Consider the following 21,264-nt stretch of genomic DNA (forward strand, 5'->3'; position numbering starts at 1 on the left):
CAGGTTCAATCCTGAGCTCAGGTGCTGTCCGTGTGGAGTTTGCACGTTCCTCCCGTGCATGCGTTGTGCCCCTGTCCCTAGCTCTTGGTCTTCAGGATCTGTAGCGTCAGTGGCAGTGGGGGTGGGTAGCGGTAGAGTTGCTGCCTCACAGGACCAGAGACCCGGCTTCGAACCTGACTACGGGTGCTCTCTGTAAGGAGTTTGTACGTTCTCCCCGTGAGTTTTCTCAGAGATCTCCGGTTTCCTCCCACACTCCAAAGACGTGCAGGCTTGTAAGTTAATTGGCTTTGTTAAAAGTTTAAAAATTGTCCCTATTGTGTAGGATAGTGCTAATGTACAGGGTTGGTGCAGCCTAGGTGGGCCGAAGGGCCTGTTTCCACGCTGTATCTCTAAACTAAAAATTAAAAATCTCAATTTAATTGTGGCTCCTCACTGGTTGAAGCCATGATCAAAGAGTGTGTGATCCCTTGATGTCTCACCACACTGGAATAAAACAGTTCAGGCTTTCTCACTGCAGGCTCATCGAGAATTAACCTCCCATTGATTTCCAGGCAAGGTCTCCTGTATAATTAGTCGGAGGGGAAGGCTCGTCCAACCGCGGATATTTACATCCAATTTTCCTCCCAATACAATGAACAAAAAGCATGAGTGTGTGCTGAGAAAAATGCAAAATACTGCAGATGCTGGAAGTCTAACATAAAAGGGAAGGTGCTTGGATATTCAGGCAGTTTCCGCGGATAATTTTGGAATAAGGCACTGCACGGTGGTGCAGCGGTAGAGTTGCTGCCTTACTGCGAATGCAACGCCGGAGATCCGGGTTCGATCCTGGCTACGGGCGCTGTCTGTACGGAGTTTGTACGTTCTCCCCGTGACCTGCGTGGGTTTTGTCCGAGATCTTCGGTTTCCTCCCAAACTCCAAAGACGTGCAGGTATGTAGGTTAATTGGTCTGGTAAATGTAAAAATTGTCCCTAGTGGGTGTAGGATAGTGTTAGTGTGCGGGGATCGCTGGTCGGCACGGACCAATTAGTGGTACTGCGCAGTGGGCCGATAGGGCCTGTTTCCGCACTGTATCTCTAAACTAAAACTAAAACTAATGGGGAGATTTTGTCACTCAGCTGTTGGGTGAATTTTTGGAATTCTCTGACGCAGAGGACCGGGGCGCCGCAGTACAGAGGTGGCGTGATAACGGGGATGGATAACGGGGACAGCACGACCACCGGCGCTGAAGAGGGGGATGGGCCGGGTACCCGGTGAACAGCAGGGCAGACTTCAGACAGTGAAGAAAGGCCAACTCTTGCTCCGAGATCTTAACGTTTCAAAGCCATGATGTTTCATCAGAACTGACCGGTTCTAACGGGGAAGGCGGGGGAGGGGAGAAGAGAACAAAATGGAGGGCCTGCAATTGAACGGGGTGTCGGAGGAGACAGAGGGACATGTGGCCGGCTGGAGATGGGGATCGGGGGAGGAGGGAGGGATGGGGGAGAAAGAGTTGGGTGGTCGGAAGGCGAGGGAGTCAGAATACGAATATATTGGGAGTGGGACAGCCTCGTAGCACCAGCGACCTAGGTCCGATCCTGACCTCGGGTGCTGTTGGTGTGGAGTTTGCACGTTCACCCCACGATCAAGTAGGTTTCTCCCATTTCCACCCACATTCCAAAGACTTGTGGTTGGGAGGCAAATTGCTCTAGTGTGCTGATGAGGGGGTCGAATCTCAGAGGGAATTGATGTGAATGTGGGGAAGTAAAATGGGTCTAGGATTATTGTAAAAACCCAATCGGCTGAAGATAGACACAAAAAGCTGGAGTAACTCAGAGGGTCAGACAGCATCTCTGGGGAAAAGGAATAGGTGACGTTTTGAGTCTAGTCTGAAGAGAGTCTTGACTCAAAACATCCCCATTCCTTTTCTGCCGTCTGACTCTCTGAGTTACCCCAGCTTTTTGTGCCTATCTTCGGTTTAAACCAGCATCTGCAGTTCCTTCATATACAATGGGCTGAAAGGTCTGTTTCCACACGGTATCTCTCTGTGACCAACATAGTTCAACCTGCAAATTAACAGTGCGATTCTTCCAAAGTACTGAGAAACTGAGATCATGGAGAAAATTGAGTATAAAGATAGTCATAGATTAAAGACATCTCGTTACATCGCTGTAACACTGTTGTGTATATGTAATATTCTGCAATCTGGCATTTTTCTATTAGTTATAGCCATTGCAGTAATGTAAGGATGGATTGTATTCATTCCATGAGTTTTACATTATTATTTGACTGGGCAGCATGTAAACAAAGTTTTTCACTGTAATTCTGTACAGTGATAACAATAAACCACTATAGGTCCACCACCCTTGGTTCCAGAGCCTTTCTAAATGAGATGTTTAGGAAGGAACTGCAGATGCTGGTTCAAACCGAAGATAGACACAAAATGCTGTAGTAACTCAGTAACAAGCAGCATCTCTGGAGAAAAGGAATCCCTGAAGAAGGGTCTCGACCCGAAACGTCACCCGTTCCTTCTCTCCAGAGATGCTGCCGGTCCCGCTGAGTTACTCCAGCACTTTAAGCCTTTCCAGATTGTCCGTTTTGCCGACCAACAGAGGTCATGGCCTCCGAGAGAGTCCAACGGTACAGGAAAGGCCTGCTGCTTAGGCCACCGAGCAGCTGAGATACCAGCCTGTGGGAGGGAACAGATGTGCTGGCTCTTGCCGGGCCGGAGTTCCAGAGCCTCGGCCTCGGGGGGGCAAATTCGACCCACCATTTGGCACGGAAGTCCCGATGGGGTCGAGATCGGCCACCTCACCCGGCCTTGTTGCCACATTTCTGGGGGACATCGGAGGCGGGGGGGGGGGGGGGGGTGTTTCAACATTTTGTCCGGAGTAAAGGAGGTGCCGGACCACCAAGTTACCAGAAAATCAGTGGTGGGCCTGAACCAATTTAAAGCATTAAAATAAAATAAAATAAAATAAAATAAAGCTCGAGCTATTAACTAATGCAAAGCACGACGAGCTGGAGGAACTCAATGGGTCAGGCAGCGTGTGGAGGGGATGGACAGATGACCATTCGGGCCGATTCCCATCTCCCAACCGGAGACCCTGAGACGTTGTCCGTTCATTCCCTCTGCAGACGCTGCCCGACCCGCCGAGTTCCCCCAGGACTTTGAGTCTTGCTGAAATATGTCCAGCATCTGCAGTTCCTTGTGTCTCCAACTACTTCTGTAGGATTGCCAAAGGCTTTCATGTTACCGTGGGGGGGGGGGGGGGGGGGGGGGGGGGGGGGGGGAGTGAGTGAGTGCTCCATTTCTGAACGCAGTGGAGAGTTCAGCCATAGAGCAATGGGAGAGAGGAGGGGGGGGAGAGGGGAGGGGGGAGGCAGCCACACTGCCGGGGGACCTCCAGCCTATTTTGGACCTCTGTCTCTGCTCCAGAAGGCACACACTGTAGCCACAGGCAAGCTGAGGCTCGGCTCCCAGCTGCTACCCAGCTGGGCTCAGCCCTCTCTGTGTGTGTGTCTCTCCCTGCAGAAGCAATGAAAGATGCAGAAGGCAAAATGACAGCAAGCACCAGGCAGGCAGGAGCACAGAACGATAGGGACACGGTTTTAAGACACGGGTACAAGTTTTAAAGAGGGGGGGGGGGAGGATTAACAGAATTAACTCAATTTTGCATAACGAGTGCTTCATTAGGCTAATCCCGGCATTATTTAGAAAGGGATTTGGCTGTGTTTTGTATTAAATACTTGAATGGTCATTACTCCCTCGAAAATCTTTTTATCTGCTTTCTTTAAATAACAATTATGGCTGTACTGTGAATTGAAACTGTTATTTCTAGGTTCTTTCGGGTTAGGGATATGATTGTGTAGGCAGCAGTACTCCTGGGTCTGAAGAAGGGTTTCAAAGTGAAATTCTCCAGAGATGCTGCCAGACCCACCGAGTTACTCCAGCACTTTGTGTCTATCTTCAATATTAACCAGCATCAGTCCCTTCCTACACACACCCCTGGTTGCACCTTGAAACACCAAGGTGTTATCTCAAATGTTGCGGGAATATTTTTTTAGGAGTGGGCATGTTGGGGGGGGGGGGGGGGAATTAAATTGTTTTGTTGGTCGTCTTCAGAACGTAATCCTAAAGGTGCGATGGTATTATAGTGCATAATTCCACCGTGTGCCCCCAGTTATATTGGACGAGCTTACTTGTGGAGGTGCAGATTAAGTTTAATTACCAGAAAGAAAAAAAGGACAACTTTTACTTTTTCCAAAGCCCGGAATTAATCCAACAAAAAAAAACTAAAGGCAGATTTCAGACTGTGGACGCAAGAGAAAATTTGGTTCTGGGAAAATCCAGCACGTGTAAATTGGTTGCCTGGAGGTCCGTATAGAAGGCTATTGTGCTGCTAAAGATTTTAACCCTTTGGGAGTTTCTGCCGAGGCAGGTCAAGTACAGGCCACCGGTCTCGATCAATATGTGAGCCTCTCCCATCTGCTATTGATTTCTGTTAAGAGCTCGCTAACATGTCCAGGCACTCTCTGCTGAGCTGGGGAGAAGGTGCCTACCCTGTATAAAGACTGAGTCTTTGTACATTGGCATCCCTGTGCGCTCGCTAATTCAAAGCAGTTGCCTCCGTATGATCTTCCTGCCCTCAACCGTATTCTCTGCCGCACTCTGTTTAATGGGTTTGTCTCCATGACTCCTGACACATTAGGCTCTTTAGACTCGCATCACCCGAGATTCTGTGTGGTTAGGTGATCAAATAGTTGTCATGGTGACCTTAAAGACAGCTGAGTCTCTCTCTCTCTCGCTCTCTCTCTCTCCCCCCCTCTCCTCTCCTCTCTCTCTTCCACCTTTCTCCCTCTCTCTCTCTATCCCCTCTCTCTCCCCCCCCCCCTCTCATCCTCGGTCTCTCCTGCTCTTTCTCTCTCTCCACTTCTCCCTCTCTCACTCTCTCTCCCTCCCTCCCTCCATCTCTCTACCTCCCCTCTCTCCCCCTCCCCTCTCTCTTTCTCGCCCTCATTATCCCTCCTTCTCCCTCCCTTTCTACTTCCCTCTCTCCTCTCTCTCTCTCTCCCCATTCCCTCTCTCCTCTCTTACTCACCCCCTCTCTCTCTATCTCCCTCTCCCTCCCTCTCTCTCTCTCCCTCTCCTTCCCTCTCTCTCTCTCTCTCTCTCTCTCTCCTCCTCTCTCTCTCTCTCTCTCTCTCCTCTCTCTCCTCTCTCTCTCTCTCTCCGTTGGCCAATTACTCATCGCCCCTGTTTGAAGCTTTGCTGTCGCCAGATGTGCCTAATCACCTGTGCCCAGACTGCTCACTAATTGGGATCAGCATTTCTCCTCTGAGCCGTTCCAGCGATCCCTGGGAAACAATTAGACCTGTGTTCTACAGATAGCCGGCACTGCGGTGTGTGGCCAGGATAATAGCAGTGAAAGCAGCACAGAAACTCCATTTATTTACTGGTTTATGTGGCCAGTCCTTTCAAAGAAGCCAATCGAGTATCACATTCAGTTCTTTAAGATGCAGTTAATGCGCAGGTTATTACTCTAACTTTAAAACGCATATGTAGTTCCACCCTCTCTCTTCTCTCTCTCCCTCTCCCTCCCACTCCCCTCCTCTCCCCCTCCCTCTCCCTCCTCACCCCCCCCCCCCCCCCCCCCCCCCCCCCCATCTCCCTCTTTCTCTTTCACTTTTCCCCTTTTACATTTTTTGTGAGCAAAATAGTTTTGAGTAATGAAGTCTCGAGGGCGGTGTTGTCTCTGCGCTGGCAAACACTTGGCCTGGCCGACACCAATGAAACCAAATGTTGGCATCAGCATGCCACGTCCTGGCACAGGATCGCATCCTTATAGCAGGCCAAGTGCTTCTCCCTGTTGGCTCCCTGGATAAATAACGGCATTTACTACTGATCATAAATTTCTTACAGTGCTTGGACAGTGGTTGTGTGTGTGTGTGTGTGTGTGTGTGTGTGTGTGTGTGTGTGTGTGTGTGTGTGTGTGTGTGTGTGTGTGTGTGTGTGTGTGTGTGTGTGTGTGTGTGTGTGTGTGTGTGTGTGTGCGTGACTGGGAGAGGCTTGTTTGAGGGAGGCTGTTCTAATCACAGGCGCTCGTTGCAAAGACGAGGCCAAAAAAGTTTCGTGAAGTAGGTGGAACATGCAGTCCAGACTTTGCTGATGGTGTGCGTGGGTGTGTATACGTGTGTGGGTGTGTATTTGTGTGTACATATGTGTACGTGTGTGTGGGTGTGTGTGTGTGTGTGTGTGTGTACATGTGTGAGTGTGTGTGAGCGTGTGTACGTGTGTGTGGGTGTGTGTGTGTGTGTGTGTGTGTGTGTACGTGTGTGTACATGTGTGAGTGTGTGAGCGTGTGTGTGTGTGTACGTGTGTGTACATGTGTGAGTGTGTGTGAGCGTGCGTGTGTACGTGTTTTTTTCTTGTCGACCAGTATCTGTTCAGTATAGTTTATTGTCACGTGTACTGTGGTACAGTGTTGTCTGCTAACCAGTCAGCGGAGAGACAATACACGATTACAATCGAGTCGCCCGTCCACAGTGTCTGATGGTGGAGAAATATAAACGCTTGTAATGCGTGATTGCAGATCCACCTCTGTGATTAATACTCACAGAGTCGCCAGGCGTGGGCGCCATCGTTCTGTGTGTCCCTCCAGAATCACTAGTTGAGGCAGGGACAAGAAGGTTTACAGTTCCCTCCAGTTCGAGTATCACCAGCACGCACGCACGCGGTGATTATAAACTACCGAAGGGGGAGCGTCTCAAAAAATATATCTCTCCGCTGCAAAGAGGGAGCTGAAAGTGACACACGGGAATATTCCTTCATTCGGCAAGCTGTTAATTAAAAGAAGAAGATTTGTCGAGTGATGGGCGAGGTGGATTAATAGGCAGAGCAGAAATCTCTCGGAGACACGAGAAGCAATTCCAAGCCTCGGTCGAGGCCTTCTCCAAGGAGGTTCACCTTGGGGAGATTCCTCCTGTACATTCACCTAAAGGTTGTGGGCGTGACATTAGTGAGTAAAGCCCCTGTCCCACTTAGGAGACCTAAACAGCAACCTCTGGTGACCTTGCCCGCCACCCAAGGTTTCCATGAGGTCACCGGAGGTTTTGGTCACTCTCCCTAATGGTTCAAAGGTGTTTTCCGTGTGGTCGAGGCTTCATCTAGGTTGCTGCTATTTTTTCATCATGATTAAAACCGGCCTCGACTAAAAAATAGGTTGCCGTTTTAAAAATCGATAATGTTTTTAGTCGCAGGTCTAGTTTAAGCCGGCTTTCTTCATAGTCGAGGAAGGTTTTCAACATATGCATGGGAGGTGGTAGGAGGTTGCAGGTCACCTCGACCTTGATTTTTTTTTTTGGGTGGCGGGCAAGGTGCTCCAGATGCTCCATCCCCTTTGGTTCAGGTTTCCTGCAGAGGCATTAAGCCCCCTGTCCCACTTAGGAAACCTGAACGGAAACCTCTGGAGACTTTGCGCCCCACCCAAGGTTTCCGTGAAGTTCCCGGAGGTTTTTGTCAGTCTCCCTAACTGCTTCCACTACCTGCAACCTCTGGCAGCCACCTGCAACCTCCGGGAACCGCACGGAAACCTTGGGTGGGGCGCAAAGTCTCCAGAGATTTCCATTCAGGTTTCCTAAGTGAGACAGGGGCTTAAGGCTCACTAATCCAAAGGGGATGGAGCATCTGGAGCACCGTAAGACTTGGAGGGATAAGAGGGCGCGGAGATTGAGACTTGTTCTGTTAACTCAATCTCCATCCACCTTATTGGTGACCCTCGGACTATCCTTGATTGGACTTTGCTGGCTTTACCTTGCACTAAACGTTAATGCCATCTACCTGCACGCTGTAATCGGCTCAATTGCAATCATGTAATATTGTCGCTCTGCTGACTGGAAAAGCTTTTCGCTGTACCTCGGTACACGTGGCAGTAAACTAAACTGAATTAAACTCTCCCTGTATATCTGGCTGCTGCAGATGGTGGTGGGACAGATACAGTAAAGACGGTCCTCTCTCCCCCCCCCCCCCCCCCCCCCCCCCCCCCCTCAAATGTAACCTCTCACCCAATGCGCTTGGTGCAATTACAGTGGCTATGAATGAAATTAATTTGTTGCCCGTCGACCAAACCATCTTCGGGGTGAGAGAGGAAACCGGAACACTCGCGGGGAGGGGAGCCCACGTGGTCACAGGGAAATCGTGCAAACTCCACAAAGAAAGCGTCAGGGATCAGCATCAATCCCAGATCACTGGAGCTGTGGGACAGCCTATTGAGTCCATGCCGACCAGCGATCACCTCGTACACCAGCCCTATCCTACACCCTAGGGACAATTTACAATTTTACTGAAGCCAATTAACCCGCAATCCTGTACCGTCTTTGGAGTGTAGGAGGAAACTGGAGCCCCCGGAGAAAACCAACACGGTCAAGGAGGGGGTGTGCAGAGTTCATACGGACAGCACCCATAGTCATTTCCACCCTGGGAAAAAAGGTTCTGACTGTCTACCTTATCTATGCCTCTCATCATTTTATATACTTCTATAAGGTCTTCCCTCAATCTCCGTTGTTCTAGAGAAACCAAGCTGAGTTTGTCCAACCTCTGCTTGTAGCTAATGCCCACTATTCCAGGCATACATCCTTTCCAAACGCTCTTGCGTCATTTGTGTAATGGGGCAACCAGAACTGCTCACAATAATCCAATGTGGCCTAACCAGTCCTATAGAGGTCCTATTCTGGACTCACTGAAAACTAACGACGGCTCTGGGGCTGTACTCACTGGAGTTTAAAAAGACAAGGGGGGTGTCTCATTGAAACTTACAGAAAAGTGAAAGGCCTGGATGTAGTGGATGCGATGTTTCCACTAGTGCAAGAGTCTAAGTCCAGAGGCCATAGCCTCAGAATAATAGCACCTTTAAAAAGAAGATGGGGATTTTTTTTCCCCCCAGTGAGTGGTGAATTGGTGGAATTCATTGCCGCAGACAGCTGTGTAAGCCAAGTCATTGGGAATTTTTAAAGTGGAGATCGACAGGTTCTTGATTGGTAAGGCTGTCAAAGGTTCGGGGGAGAAGGCAGGAGAATGGAGTTGAGAGGGAAAGATAAATCAGATTCAGGTTCAGATTCAATTTTAATTGTCATTGTCAGTGTACAGTACAGAGACAACGAAATGCATTAAGACAACGAAATCAGCCATGATTGAATGGCGGAGTGGGTCGATGGCCTAAATCTGCTCCTATGACATGAAAACTCAATGCCCTGACCGATGAAGGCAAGCATGCCTTCTTCACTACTGTCATATTGAGTATAATACCACCTTTATCACCCAGAGAGTTGTGAGTCTGTGGAATTCTCTGCCACAGAAGGCAGTGGAGGCCAATTCACTGGATGTTTTCAAGAGAAGAGTTAGATTTAGCTCTTAGGGCTAATGGAATCGAGGGCTATGGGGATAAAAAGCAGGAACGGGGTACTGATTTTGGATGACCAGCCATAATCATATTGAATGGCGGTGCTGGCTCGAAGGGCCAAATGACCCACTCCTGCACCTATGTTCTATGTTTCTGAGTTTCCAATAGATTTTCCAGGACAACAGCGCGGTGGCCAAGATTCGGAACCAATGGATTTCCAGTCACCTGGATGGTGGATTAAGGGAGATTTATTGTGCAGTGTATTTACAGCTCAGATGATCAATGCCAGCTTTTATGCCCCATACGTACCTCCTACCAACCCTCTCCATCCTGCCCTTTGATGCAAACTATTCCTTTCATAAATATTTTGAGGTGGTACATTGTACATTGCCCAGTGGCGCAGCGGTAGAGTTGCTGCCTTAATGCCCCTGTCCCACTTAGGAAACCTGAATGGAAACCTCTGGAGACTTTGCGCCCCACCCAAGGTTTCCCTGCGGTTCCCAGAGGTTGCCGGAGGTAGTGGAAGCAGGTAGCGAGACTGTCAAAAACCTCCGGGAACTGCATGGAAACATTGGGTGGGGCGCAAAGTCTCCAGAGGTTTCCTAAGTGGGACAGGGGCATTACAGCACCAGAGAACGGTGTCCGATCCTGACCACGGGTGCTGCCCGTACGGCGATTGTAAACTTTCCCTGTGACCGCGTGGGTTTTCTCCGGTTTCCTCCCACAATCCAAAGCCGTGCAGGTTTGTGGGTTAATTGGCTTCGGTAAAAATTGTAAATGATCCCTGGCGTGTAGCACAGTGTTAGTCTGATCGCTGGTTGGCGCAGACTCAGTGGGCCGAGGAGCTTGTATCCACGCTGTATCTTCAAAGTTTAAAGTGTAGGTTTTTTTTCACATTAAAAGTCTTGGCTTGCTGCAGCAAGACTCATCCCCTGACACCTGTGAGCTATGGTGCTGCTAAACTATAGTGCTTTAAACACTGCCTTTAATTCTGCGCTCTGTCAAGATACAATAGGCAGCGGTATTCCATTGTCTTTCTCGATGCAGCCACACTTGTTAAAGTTTACCTGGGAGATCTGAATTGGATTCTGTTCATCATCTTCCCGCGGAATCAAATATTGGAGCAGCCAGTTCATTTTTCATAATGAAATTGGTGGACAATAAATTTCGAGCAAACTCTGTCAGCATCTAACCATCGGAGAATGGTGTATGTATTTTTCATTAGCCCACTGAATTGTCACATCCAGTTGGAGCTGAAATACTGCCGGGGTACTTACTCTCCGATTTCTGCCTGCCCGCCCGCCCTCTGGAGATTTATAAATCCCGCTTGACACCTTGATCCTGATCCCAGCATTGTCGGCGACGATGCGGGACCTGCGCGGTGTCCGTGGGGAATTCCGCCAGACGCAAGCATGCGTGTAAATAACAGCGCCGGTTATCCAGCATAATCTGTGGAGAGCCTGTGAAACTTACGGGATTAATCGGATTTAGCATTGATATGCAGCAGTGATTTATATTCACTAAAGCATTGCGTCAGATTGAAAATCACTCTTCCCCGCTTCCCACAGTTTGGGAATATGTCTGACTGTCTTTTGATGGAGAAAATGCTTTAAAATTATCAATATTGTTTGAAGCGTGCTTGGAATGAGGCCTTCTCCAAAGTGCACAACTGACCCTGGAGAACATGATTGTCGCATAGAGTTAGATACCATCCAGACACTCACAAATCAACATTGATTCTCCAATCCAGAGGGGCACGTCAGTATCTAATTCAGCACCTCCCAGTGAAGGCAAAATCACGTTAGCTTCCATCATTCATTTAATCTGCTGCCTTTTTTTTTGTTTATAAATTCAATTCTCTTCCCTGTGGTTTGTGCTTGATTTGTCTGCAGTTCTTGGTTCGAACAATAGCCTGAAAGTGATACAGGCCGTTAGGCAGGTGCCAGAGCCATCCATTGACTGCAATGCTTAAACCCCTCGTGCAGCGTTTCCTCTCCCTGCCTCTATCCCGCAGAACGCCTCATAGAGTGAGAGAGCGTGGAAACAGGCCCTTCGGCCCCACTTGCCCACACCGGCCAACATGCCCCACCTACACGAGTCCCACCTGCCTGCATTTGCCCCATCTATCCTTCTAAACCTGTCCTATCCATGTACCTGTCTGAATGTTTCTTAAACGTTGCAATTTTTGATTGACTAGTGGGAAGATACAGCATGAAAGCAGGCCCTTCAGCCCACCGGGTCCATTCCCTCCTACATATTCATGTGTAATGGCCTAGAAGCTTGTAAGCCCTGCTATCGTATCTGCTTAACCACCACAGGGGCACAGCTGGTAGAGCTGCTGCCTCACAACACTGGAGACCCGGGTTCTATCCCGACCTCGGGTCTTATCATTAGCGAGTTTGTATGTCCTCCCTTTGGCCGAACTAGTGTGAACGGGCGATGGGCTAGAAAGGCCTCACTCAATGAAGAAACAAACCAGCAGATGCTGGTTTACAAATGAAGACACAGTACTGAAAGAGGCCACAGAGTGCTGGAGTAACCTCAGCATCTCAGTCGAACACAGATAAGTGGTTTCGGGTCGGGACCCTTCTTCAGACTGAAACAAAACGTTGCCAACCCATCTTCTCCTGAGATGCTGTCTGAGGCCTCTATCAGTGCTACATCTTTCAAACAATTAATCAACAAAAACCACATTCCAAGCACCTACCATACTATAAAATAATAAATGCCACACACATATCCTTTCAACGTTACCCCTCTGATCTTCAAGCCATGCATCTACTCTTTGACATTTCCACCTTGGGGGGGGAGTGGGGGGGAAAGCTTTGGATTGCTCTCCTATGAATAACTCATAACTTTAATAACTCTCACAGCTTTAAATTCTAAATGAGTTCAATGATAATCGAACGCTGGTTTCTGCTTTCAGTCCTTCTTTTCCACGGCTTTGGATTGGGGCCTTTTACTCAGCTTTGCATGGCGCAGTTGGCAGCCCGAGCCAGCAGGCACTGGTATTGCATGTTGCTGAGAGCAAAGTCTGGCATCAGCGCTACATGTGCCCAGTGAAGTGAGACTCACAGAAAGAGGGGACCTGGGCCAATTAATTCTGCAGTAGTTTAATAAGTGATAGGAGCAGAATTAGACCATTCGGCCCATCAAGTCTACTCCGCCATTCAATCATGGCTGATCTATCTTTCCCTCCTAACCCCATTGCCTCTCCGTAACCCATACTAATCAAGAATCTATCTATATCTGCCTTAAAAATATCCATTGACTTCTGTGGCAAGGTTTTCCACAACCTTTTGGGGCAAAGAATTTCACAGATTCACCACCCTCTGACTAAAGAAATTCCTCCTCATCTCCTTCCTAAGGGAACATCCTTTAATTCTGAGGCTATGATCTCTGGTCCTAATCTTTCCAACATCCTCTCTATCCAAGCCTCTATCTACGCTGGTGTGGAGCCAGACGTAACAAGCATTGGAATAAAAACCTGCTAAAGTAAAATACACTAAAGATCTGAAAATATTGAATTCTGGTAAGTATCTTCTGCACCCTCTTCCACTCGCTCCAAAGATGCAGCCCAACCCACTGAGTTCTTCCAGCACTTTGTGTTTTGCCCCAAGATCGCAGCATCTGCAGTTCCTTGTGTCTCTTTAAGGTTCTCCATTATTGGAGATGGTCATCATCTGGTACAGTGGTGGCGTGGACATGTCTGAATACCCGTAGACACAAAATGCTGGAGTAACTCAGCGGGACAGGCAGCATCTCTGGAGAGAAGGCACGGGTTACGTTTCAGGTTGAGACCCCTCCGTCCGTCTCTCCATCAGCTCATGTCCGAATGTCGCCTCGGTCGTGCTGCATGAAGATATACGATGCTTCATTTGCTGAGGATTTGCAAATGGAATTGAATACTGCTTCCAACATGTCTATTTGTGGGTGATAGTAATCTCCAGTTTGTGACTTCTGTTAATAATAACCAGATGAAACAACTCACTCCTTCCCGCCTGTGTAAATTCCCCATTACTTACTTTCGGGATTAGAGAGATACAGCGCAGAAACAGGCCCTTCGGCCCACTGAGTTCGTGCTGACCAGCGGTTCTCATGACACTAGCACACACTGCACACTAGGGCCGATTTACAATTCTTTTTTTACCAAAGCCAATTAACCTACAAACCTGTATGTATTTGGAGTGTGGGAGGAAACCGGAGCACCCGGTGAAAACCCACGCAGTCACAGAGAGAACGTACAGACAGCACCCATAGTCAGGATCGAACCCGGACGTCTGGCGCTGTAAGGCAGCAACTCTACCACTGCGCCACCCAGCCGCCCACTGCTTGCACCCATTACAATTCAGTTCCAATTAACTATTTTTAAAAATGTTTATCGTTCTGTTTAATATCAATTACTTGCAAAGAATGCAGTTATTTCCAGAGAATGACTGCACACCTTTAGGCAAATTTTATAACCCATTCATTAATATAGAATTTTATTTCAGATAGAGTAGATTTTTATCTTGCTTTTATCGGGCTATAAAGTTTGAGATGGATTCAGATTAAAACACACTCAGTCTTAGGCCAGCAGCGTGGCACAGCAGTAGAGTTGCTGTCTCACAATGCCCGAGACCCGGGTTTGATCCCGACCTCAGGTGCTGTAGGTGTGTGAAGCTTGTATGTTCTCCCCGGGACCGTGTGGGTTTTCTCCAGTGGCTCAGGTCTTTCTCCCACCCTCCAAACACATTTAGTTTTGTAGGTTAATTTGTTTCGGCAAAATTGTAAATTGTCGCTAGTGCGTAGGATAGTGCTAGTGTGATCGCTGGACTCAGCACGGACTCGGTGGGCCGATGGGCCAGTCTCCTCGCTGTATCGCTGGTCTAAATTCTATTTGAAAGGAAAAGTGATAATCAGAAATCAATACCAACACCTCCCTGCCTGCTGCAGCAGTTCCAGCAGTTCCAATTGCAATACCAATTGGCGGTCCCCCTCCAGTTGAAATATCCCCTTGAGGTGAAATTCAGAGTGTTCCTGTCTTGGAACTTTGTATCGATGCGTGTTTTGGAAGCTGGGAGGAAGGATTTTAACAGTAAAAATCTTGTTAAAGTTGGCATTTTTAAAGCTTTAATCGTAAATAATTTCAGAAATATAGGTGGAAATATGACGGGAAGATCTTTATCACCATCACGGTAAACATTTCAGAAGGATGTGTAAAAATGGGAAGGCTGTGGCCTAACGTTTGGAAGAAGATAGGAATTAATCAAATTAACACAGAGACACATCATGGGCACAAACACGAGACTTAGTTATGTATAGATAGATTTAGTTCACAGTTCCACAAGGAGTCTGTCACTGAAACATTTTTGAGTTAAATTAATTCAACCTAAAGATGCATTTATGTCATTCCCTTTATCCTTTCCTTCCTGCTCCCTCTCTGTCCATTTCTCCCTCATTCTGATCTACCCACGTCCTCACACACACACACACACCCTCCCACCATCTCATCCAGTTTCTTTCTCCCTCCCCCCTCAACTTCCCCATTTGCCCATCACCCACAACCCCTCCTTGTTACCACAATAATCCCTCCTTTCTTTTTTCATTCCATTCTTTCCCGTAATTCCTTATCAGATTCCATCATCTGTACTTTTGTTGTCACCACTTATCCCTCAGACTGAAGCAGCATTAGCACTGCCTGTTGGCCTTCCATCATGAGGAGAGTCACATATCCTTTTGTCATCATTGTGGGTTGTTGTATGTACTGGGGCAGCACAGTGGGACAGCGGTAGAGTCGCTGCCTTACAGCGCCAGAGACCCAGGTTCAATCCTGACTACGGGTGCTGTCTATATGGAGTTTGTACGTTTTTGCCGTATCTGCATGGGTTTCCTCCCACACTCCAAAGACGTCCAGATTTGTAGGTTCATTGGCTTTGGCAAGATGTTTTTTCATGGTGTGTAGAATAGTGTTAGTGTACGGGGTGATCGCTGGTCAGCGTGAACTCGGTGGGCTGAAGTTGGCTGTATCTCCAAAGTCTAAAGTTGAACGAAATCGCCAATCCTCTCCAACTCCACTCTGCACCAAGAAGTCTGGAAAGAGTTAAGTTGAACCATCATCTGATCTCAACCTCGTTAAACCAAACTGTTGGGACCCGGCTGCACTCCTCTGGGGAGTCCAATTAGTAGAGGTTTAATGTGTTCAGTTTAATTAAATAGCAGTGAACAACCCTGGTGCTGTGTCTTTAGTTAACAACACTAGCAAACATAATTATTAGAGTTTGAACTGTTATGATTAGCCATTCTTGAAGATCAGCCAACATAATATTTAAACATTTTATGCAATGAAAATAGCGATGTATTGAATTATTTCTTATTTACGACAGCAGAGTACGTTTTTATTTTGCATCACAGGAGGACAAGGGGGTCTAGAGTTTAATTGTCAAAAGTGGCAATAATGGAACAATGAAATACTTGCTTGCAGCAGCATAACAGGCTTGTAAATGTAATAAACATCGATAATATATAATAAACACAAGTTCAACAGATTAATGACGCCAAATACTAGTGTAAAAAAAAACCGAAGTTCAGAGTTGAGGTTGGTGTTGTGAAGTGTTCAAGAGTGTGATGGTTTGTTCAGTTTAGTTTAACGAAAGGGCCCTTCGTGTCCACGCCAACCAGTGATCCTCATACACGAGCATTATCCTACACGCTGGGGGATAATTTACAGTTTTTACAGAAGCAAATGAACCTACGGACCTGTGCGTCTTTGGAGTGTGGGAGGAAACCGGAGCACCCGGAGAAAGACCTAGTTGTGGGGAAGAAGCTGTTCTTAAACCTGGTGATCACGGTTTTCAGACTCCTGTCTCTTCCTCCCGATGGTAGGAGAGAAATGAGAGCACGGCCAGGGTGGTGTGGGTCTTTGATGATATTGGCTGCGTTTAGGAGACAGCGCAGATGAAGATCCGAATCGTGAAATGGTCACCTCTGTGCGGTGTTCCCAACAGGTGACAGGCCAGTCAGTCACCTTGCCCTCAGTACAATCCCCACAGTATTAGAAACATAGAAAATAGGTGCAGGAGGAGGCCATTTGGCCCTTCGAGCCAGCACCGCCATTCATTGTGATCATGGCTGATCGTCCCCAATCAATAACCCGTGCCTGCCTTCTTCCCATATCCCTTGATTCCACTAGCCCCTAGAGCTCTATCTAACTCTCTCTTAACTCCATCCAGTGATTTGACCTCCACTGCCCTCTGTTGCAGGGAATTCCACAAATTCACAACTCTCTGGGTGAAAAAGTATTTTCTCACTTCAGTCTTAAATGGCCTCCCTTTTATTCTAAGACTGTGGCCCCTGGTTCTGGACTCGCCCAACATTGGGAACATTTTCCTGCATCTAGCTTGTCCAGTCCTTTTATAATTTTATATGTTTCTATAAGATATCCCCTCATCCTTCTAAACTCCAGTGAATACAAGCCTGAGTCTGTATCAGAGTGCCGGCACTGGGGAAACGTTGCACTCTTAGTGTAGGAAGGAACTGCAGATGCTGGTTTATTCTGAAGATAGACACAAAGTGCTGGAGTAACTCAGTGGGACAGGCAGCATCTCTGCCTGAGGTACACCACATATTTCCTGTATGTGCGATGGTCCTAGTGACTGAAGAGTCTGGTCTGCTGACACCGAACAATCTCACTGCTAATTCTTCCGTGATTTCTTTTGGGAATGGGATAATTTATCATAGGATCGTGAACTTGACAGTGGATTTGATTTGATGGATTGCATTCTCTCTGCATTGGGAGTCAACTCAATGAACCTCTGGTTCCGATCCCAAAGCAATCGGTTGGCTTTCAACTGACATGTGTTTTGGCTCTAGTTTCCTGGCATCCGCTGCAAGCATTAAATCCACCCAGGTCTACAGACACAGCCTAATGTAAAGCCAAACCTGCCATCGCAGTGCACATCAGCCCTGGCCATTGTCTGACCATCTCACTGTTAAAGAAGGGTTCGACCCAAAATGTTGCCCATTACATCTCTCCAGAGATGCTGCCTGTCCTGCTGAGTTACTCCACCATTTTGTGGTCTATCTCACCGCTAATCCGGATACAAAATGCTGGAGCAACTCAGCGAGTCAGGCAGCATCTCTGGAGAACCAGCATCTGTAGCTCCTTGCATTTTACTGCTAATCCCTCTTCCTTACTGTACACTTTCTGCAAACACACTTTTAGACTTTACTTTAGACTTTAGAACTACAGTGCAGTAGTCCACCAAGTCAATGCCGACCCGCGATCACCCCGAACACTAGCACTAACCTACACACCTGCATGTCTTTGAAGTGTGGGATGAAACCAGAGCCCACGAGGTCACATCCTCTCCACATCCAACCTATCCAGGCCTATTAAACGGCCTATAAAGAACAGTACAGCACAGGACCAGGCCCTTCAGCCCGTAATGTCTGTGCCAAACATGATGCCAAGTTAAACTAATCTCCAATGTGTGTCAGTGATCTATATCCCTCCATTCCCTGCAGTTCCGTAAATCTACGTAAAGCCCCTGTCCCACTGTACGAGGTCATTCAAGAGTTCTCCCGAGTTTTCCCCTGATTCGAACTCGGAGAATGTCCGTAGCGGGTCCGTAGGAGTTCGTGGATGTCTCGTAGCGGCTCGTGCGAGTAAAAAGTAACAATTTTTTTCATCCCGAGTATTTTTTTACTCGTGGACATTTTTCACAGTGTTGAAAAAACGGCACGAGTTTACCGGATTTCCCGACTACCTACCGTTACTCGTACGAGCCGCGACGAGACATCCACGAACTCCTACGGACCCGCTACGGACATTCTCCGAGTTCGAATCAGGGGAAAACTCGGGAGAACTCTTGAATTACCTCGTACAGTGGGACAGGGCCTTAAAGCCTCTTCAATGCCCCTATCAGTCACCTCCACCGCCGCCCTTGGCATTTCAGGCATCCACCACTCTCTATGTAAAAAAAACTTGCCCCAACCATCTCCTTTAAACTTTACCCCTCTCACCTCAAAACTATGCTCTCTTGTCTTTGACATTTCCACCTTATGGAAAAAAAGTTCTACCTGTCTACCCTCTCTACACATATCATTATTTTATATGTTTAAGAAAGAACTACAGATGCAGGTAAATCGAAGGTAGACACAAAATGCTGGAGTAACTCAGCGGGTGACGTTGTCGTCTATTCCTTCTCTCCATAGATGCTGCCTCGCCCGCTGAGTTACTCCAGCATTTTGTATCTACCTTTATTATTTTATATACTTCTATCAGGTCTCTCCCCCCCCCCCCAGCCTCGATGTTCCAGAGAAAACAATCGAAGTTTATCCAACCTCACCTCACAGCTAATACAACCTTAACCTCTAATATCGTCCGCTTGTCTGTTTTGCAGGGGCTTCAAAGAAGAGCGATGAGGACATTGTGAAGGATCTGTCAGACATGGACAGTGAAGATGCAGGGGAGGATGACGATGATCATTTGTCTTTTGAAGACGACTCGGAAGGTGCGTTGCTTTGAAGTTATTTCAGGAGGTTTTTTAGTTGTTGTCGTAGAGATACCGCAAGGAAACAGACCCTTTGTCCCACCGAGCCCACGGCCGGCAACCATCGATCACCTCGCTCACGCTAGTTGCATGTTATCCCATGCTCCTTCACTCCCTGCACACTGGGAGCAGATTATAGAGGCCGATTAACCTACAAACCGCACGTCCTTGGGATGTGGGAGGAAGCCGGAGCACCCGGTGGAAACCCACGAGGTCATAAGGAAGACATGCAAACTCCGCACAGACAGCACCCGAAGTCAGGATCAAACCCGGGACTCTGGCTACTGTGTGGCAGCGGCTATACCACCTGTGCCACTGTTCCACCAAAACACGATGGAAATCATAGATCTTTCTGCTGGACTGTGCTGTTTGCACCTTCCGTGTTTTAATTTGTTGATGGGATTTGGATGAAGCCGGTAACCCCGGCATTTATCGTTCACCTCTAATTGTGTCCCAAACCGGTTGACTTGCTTAACATTTCAGTGGACAAGTAAACGTCACAATTGTGGATCAGGCATCTCACATTGAGTGAGGACAGTGTTACTGACGTTGCTGCCTGACATCTCCAGTGACCCCGCCTTGATCCTGAATACTACAAATCCCAAGGGTGTGCGGAGTTTTCCACGTGCCCCCCCTCCGCGACCTTGCGGGTTCCCTCCAGGTGCTCCGGTTTCCTCCCATGCGTTTTTTCTAGCATTTGTGGTGTTTATGTACAGTGACCAATTAAACCCTCACCCCGTTTGTCCAGGGATGTGGGAGGAAACTGGAGCACCAGGGGGGAGCGTATAGAGCCAGAGGGAAAACGTGCAAACTCCATAAAGGCAGTATCGAAGGAGGTCACGATCGAGCACAAGGCATTGGGGGTTCAGTATTGATGTGGATAGAGAACTGGCTGGCAAACAGGAAGCAAAGAGTAGGAGTAAACGGGTCCTTTTCACAATGGCAGGCAGTAACTAGTGGGGTACCCCAAGGCTCAGTACTGGGACCCCAGCTATTTACAATATATATTAATGATCTGGATGAGGGAATTGAAGGCAATATCTCCAAGTTTGCGGATGACACTAAGCTGGGGGGCAGTGTTAGCTGTGAGGAGGATGCTAGGAGACTGCAGGGTGACTTGGATAGGCTGGGTGAGTGGGCAAATGTTTGGCAGATGCAGTATAATGTGGATAAATGTGAGGTTATCCATTTTGGTGGCAAAAACAGGAAAGCAGACTATTATCTAAATGGTGGCCGATTGGGAAAGGGGGAGATGCAGCGAGACCTGGGTGTCATGGTACACCAGTCATTGAAGGTAGGCATGCAGGTGCAGCAGGCAGTAAAGAAAGCGAATGGTATGTTAGCTTTCATTGCAAAAGGATTTGAGTATAGGAGCAGAGAGGTTCTACTGCAGTTGTACAGGGTCTTGGTGAGACCACACCTGGAGTATTGCGTACAGTTTTGGTCTCCAAATCTGAGGAAGGACATTATTGCCATAGAGAGAGTGCAGAGACGGTTCAGCAGACTGATTCCTGGGATGTCAGGACTGTCTTATGAAGAAAGACTGGATAGACTTGGTTTATACTCTCTAGAATTTAGAAGACTGAGAGGGGATCTTATAGAAACTTACAAAATTCTTAAGGGGTTGGACAGTATAGATGCAGGAAGATTGGTCCCGATGTTAGGGAAGTCCAGGACAAGGGGTCACAGCTTAAGGATAAGGGGGAAATCCTTTAAAACCGAGATGAGAAGAACTTTTTTCACGCAGAGAGTGGTGAATCTCTGGAACTCTCTGCCACAGAGGGTAGTTGAGGCCAGTTCATTGGCTATATTTAAGAGGGAGTTAGATGTGGCCCTTGTGGCTAAGGGGATCAGGGGTATGGAGAGAAGGCAGTACGGGATACTGAGTTGGATGATCAGCCATGATCATATTGAATGGCGGTGCAGGCTCGAAGGGCCGAATGGCCTACTCCTGCACCTAATTTCTATGTTCTATGTTTCTATGAACCCGGGTGGATGGAGTTATGTTTCATAGAGTTATGATAGAGTTGTACAAATTACATTCAGCCATTTACATTAAATATACATTGAAAGTACATTTAAAAGTAGAACCCAGGAACTGCAGATTCTGGTTGATACAGAAGAACAGAAAATGCTGGAGTAACTCAGTGGGTCAGGCAGCCTTCTCTGGAGAACATGGATAGGTGACGTTTCAGATCGAGTCATTTAAAAGTATCTGTCCCCGCCCTCCTTCACGTAAAGTAGGGTTTGAACAGGCATAGAACTGCAAATTTAAGTCACTGGACAGTTTAGCACCCACCCCTCACCCCTCTCTTCACCCTCATCAACCGTGGTATAGTTTAGTTTAGTTGAGAGG

General features: G+C 47.7%; 1 protein-coding gene across 1 annotated transcript in view; it reads left to right on the plus strand.

Annotated features, from left to right (window-relative positions):
* Positions 1-21,264, plus strand: part of noc2l (NOC2-like nucleolar associated transcriptional repressor) — a 124,566-nt gene that overhangs the window by 98,162 nt on the left and 5,140 nt on the right. The window contains exon 18 of the mRNA XM_055659597.1: positions 18,759-18,869. Within this exon, the coding sequence (XP_055515572.1) occupies positions 18,759-18,869 (111 nt within the window). The remainder of the gene's footprint in view (positions 1-18,758; positions 18,870-21,264) is intronic.

This window comes from Leucoraja erinacea, chromosome 30, assembly GCF_028641065.1.
Source record: "Leucoraja erinacea ecotype New England chromosome 30, Leri_hhj_1, whole genome shotgun sequence".
Taxonomy (NCBI): Eukaryota; Metazoa; Chordata; class Chondrichthyes; order Rajiformes; family Rajidae; genus Leucoraja; species Leucoraja erinaceus.